The following is a 2,228-nucleotide window of genomic DNA, read 5'->3' as shown; positions in this document are numbered from 1 at the left end:
CATAGTGATAGGAAGCAATGTACAGAATCTCATTCCGGCAACCATCCCCAAAGACAGCAAGTGTGTGCTAGGGCAAAAGGAAAATATCTTTCCAACAATGGGTAGCAAGTAGCTTGAGATTAGGACCTGGGGGAAAGGGTTTAGGATGAGCATTGCAGGTGGAAGCCAGCTATGGAAAGCAGGGGGAGTGAATACAGTCAAGTGGTCTCACTTCAGTCTTCCTAATCACAAATCATTATTGTAACAGTGGCTATTTGAATAAGAAGATATTCCCCCACCCTGTGACAGAGCTATCAACCTTTTTTAACTCTTCCCTGAGACTGAGTGGAGCACAGCTGTGAATGCAGTCAAGCAACAAAGTTTGATCCCTCAAGAGCAGTCTTGTGCATCACACCTTTATGACAGTATCGACTTTGTTGTCAGTCTCTATTCAGTAAACCGTACGTGGTCCAAGCCTCCTCTGGGGAGGAAGCAGTGAGTGCCACACCTTTCTTTCTAGCCAGGGCGATGATATCGGCCGCACTCTTACTCATCACTTTGGTGATATACACTGGGCAGTTGATTCGGCTGGCAATGGTAATGGCACGGAAAACAGCTTCTGCTTCAAGCTGAAACACACAAGAAAACAGTGGAGAAAAGGCATGTGAAACAGAGAGAAGCAAAAGAAGTAAAATCAAGGACTGAGCCACTTTCTACTCCTTTTAACAATATCTTTCCATGGGCCTGATTCTGCTAGGGTCATACATGGATGTGTAAAGCTGGCAATGCCCATGCAACCCTTCTTGCACAGCTTATGTCAGGGCCAAGACAGCCTACAGCTTCTCTACTCTTCTGGAGGTATATGGGGGGCAGAAGTATGGTGACAAGATGGCTTCCCCCATGTACTATCCAGCACATCTGGTTACCTACACCGGGTTTGGAAGCTGCACTACCTAAAATGGTGGCACTGCAAGCCTTCCAATACTATTCCAAGGCAATGAAGCTCTGCACCAAACCCTACACTTGCTATGGGCTAGGCCAACATGGCTAATACATCTTCTCTCCTGTGAACATGTTCCGATTTTAGGTTTCTGCTCCCCCGCTACAAAGAGGAGAAGAAGACGGGAAAAGTAGCTCCACAGCAAAAGAAATGTTGAGACCTCAGACAAAGAAGTTTACACAATGCAACCTTTACACAAAGATAAGATGAGTGTTATTTCTAAAGAACAGCAGCAGCACCAATATGGGCTGAATTTATTTCATAATTTATACAAGGCTTTCAACCCATTTCCAACAAGTCCCCTCATGTTCCCAAGTCTAAAAAAGGTCTCCTCATAGGAGAGACACTTGGGACATGCATGTAAATCATACATCTCCAACTAGGGCAGTAGTATTTTTCCAGTGACTTAGAAGACATTTTCTCCACTATCTTTAGTCAAATTATCAACTGCATCCTTCTGTTTCTGAAACCTCAATATCAGAAGTACTATTTGGTATCCACAAAGCTGTAGTGATCAAATTATTTGACTTAAGATTATTGATAATCCTTTTAAAAATCTTTACTAGAAAAGTCTTTAGGAATAAAACATCTCCACACACGGCCTCACAGTCCTTGAGATTTAGAAGTTTTTGTTAAGTCTGTTCTACTAAAATGAAAATGTTCATTCCAAAAAGTGATAGCCCCATATATTCCCCTAGGAGTCATTACTACAATATATATATACCTAGTCACAGATCCTCAAAGGTATTTAGGGGCCCAACTCTGTGGGGAGTAGTTTCATAGATGTTAGAGTCGAAAGGGCCCTATTAGATCATCGAGTCCGACCCCCTGCCCTGGGCAGGAATGACTGCTGAGGTCAGATGACCCCAGCCAGGTGTCTGTCCAATCTCCTTTTAAATACCTTCAAGGAAGGGGACAGCACCACCTCCCACGGAAGCTTATTCCATATTTTGGCAACCCCCACTGTAAAGATTTTTTTCCTGATGTCCAATCTGAATTTGCTCTCTTCCAGTTTGTGGCCATTATTTCTAGTTACCCCGACAGGCACCCTGGTAAACACTGTATCCCCTATTTCTTGCTGGCCCCCCAGTGAGTTTGTAGATGGCCATGAGATCACCCCTCAGACTCCTCTTGGAGAGGCTGAAGAGATTCAGATCTCCCAATCAGGGTTTTTTCTGTAGGCCTTTAACCAGACAAGTGGCCTTCCTCTGAACCCTCTCCAGGCCATCCACATCCCTCCTGAAGTGCG

At 44.3% G+C, this 2,228-nt stretch overlaps 1 protein-coding gene across 4 annotated transcripts in view; it reads right to left on the bottom strand.

The window, feature by feature from the left end:
- CRMP1 (collapsin response mediator protein 1) overlaps positions 1-2,228 on the bottom strand; it is a 105,307-nt gene that overhangs the window by 27,458 nt on the left and 75,621 nt on the right. For all 4 annotated transcript variants that reach the window (XM_019526521.1, XM_019526517.1, XM_019526518.1 and 1 more), the window contains one exon: positions 488-608. In XM_019526521.1, the coding sequence (XP_019382066.1) occupies positions 488-608 (121 nt within the window). The remainder of the gene's footprint in view (positions 1-487; positions 609-2,228) is intronic.

Source organism: Gavialis gangeticus, unplaced genomic scaffold (assembly GCF_001723915.1).
Source record: "Gavialis gangeticus isolate Ggan-Ray unplaced genomic scaffold, GavGan_comp1, whole genome shotgun sequence".
Lineage (NCBI taxonomy): Eukaryota > Metazoa > Chordata > Crocodylia > Gavialidae > Gavialis > Gavialis gangeticus.
This window is presented reverse-complemented; position numbering and strand designations above follow the sequence as displayed.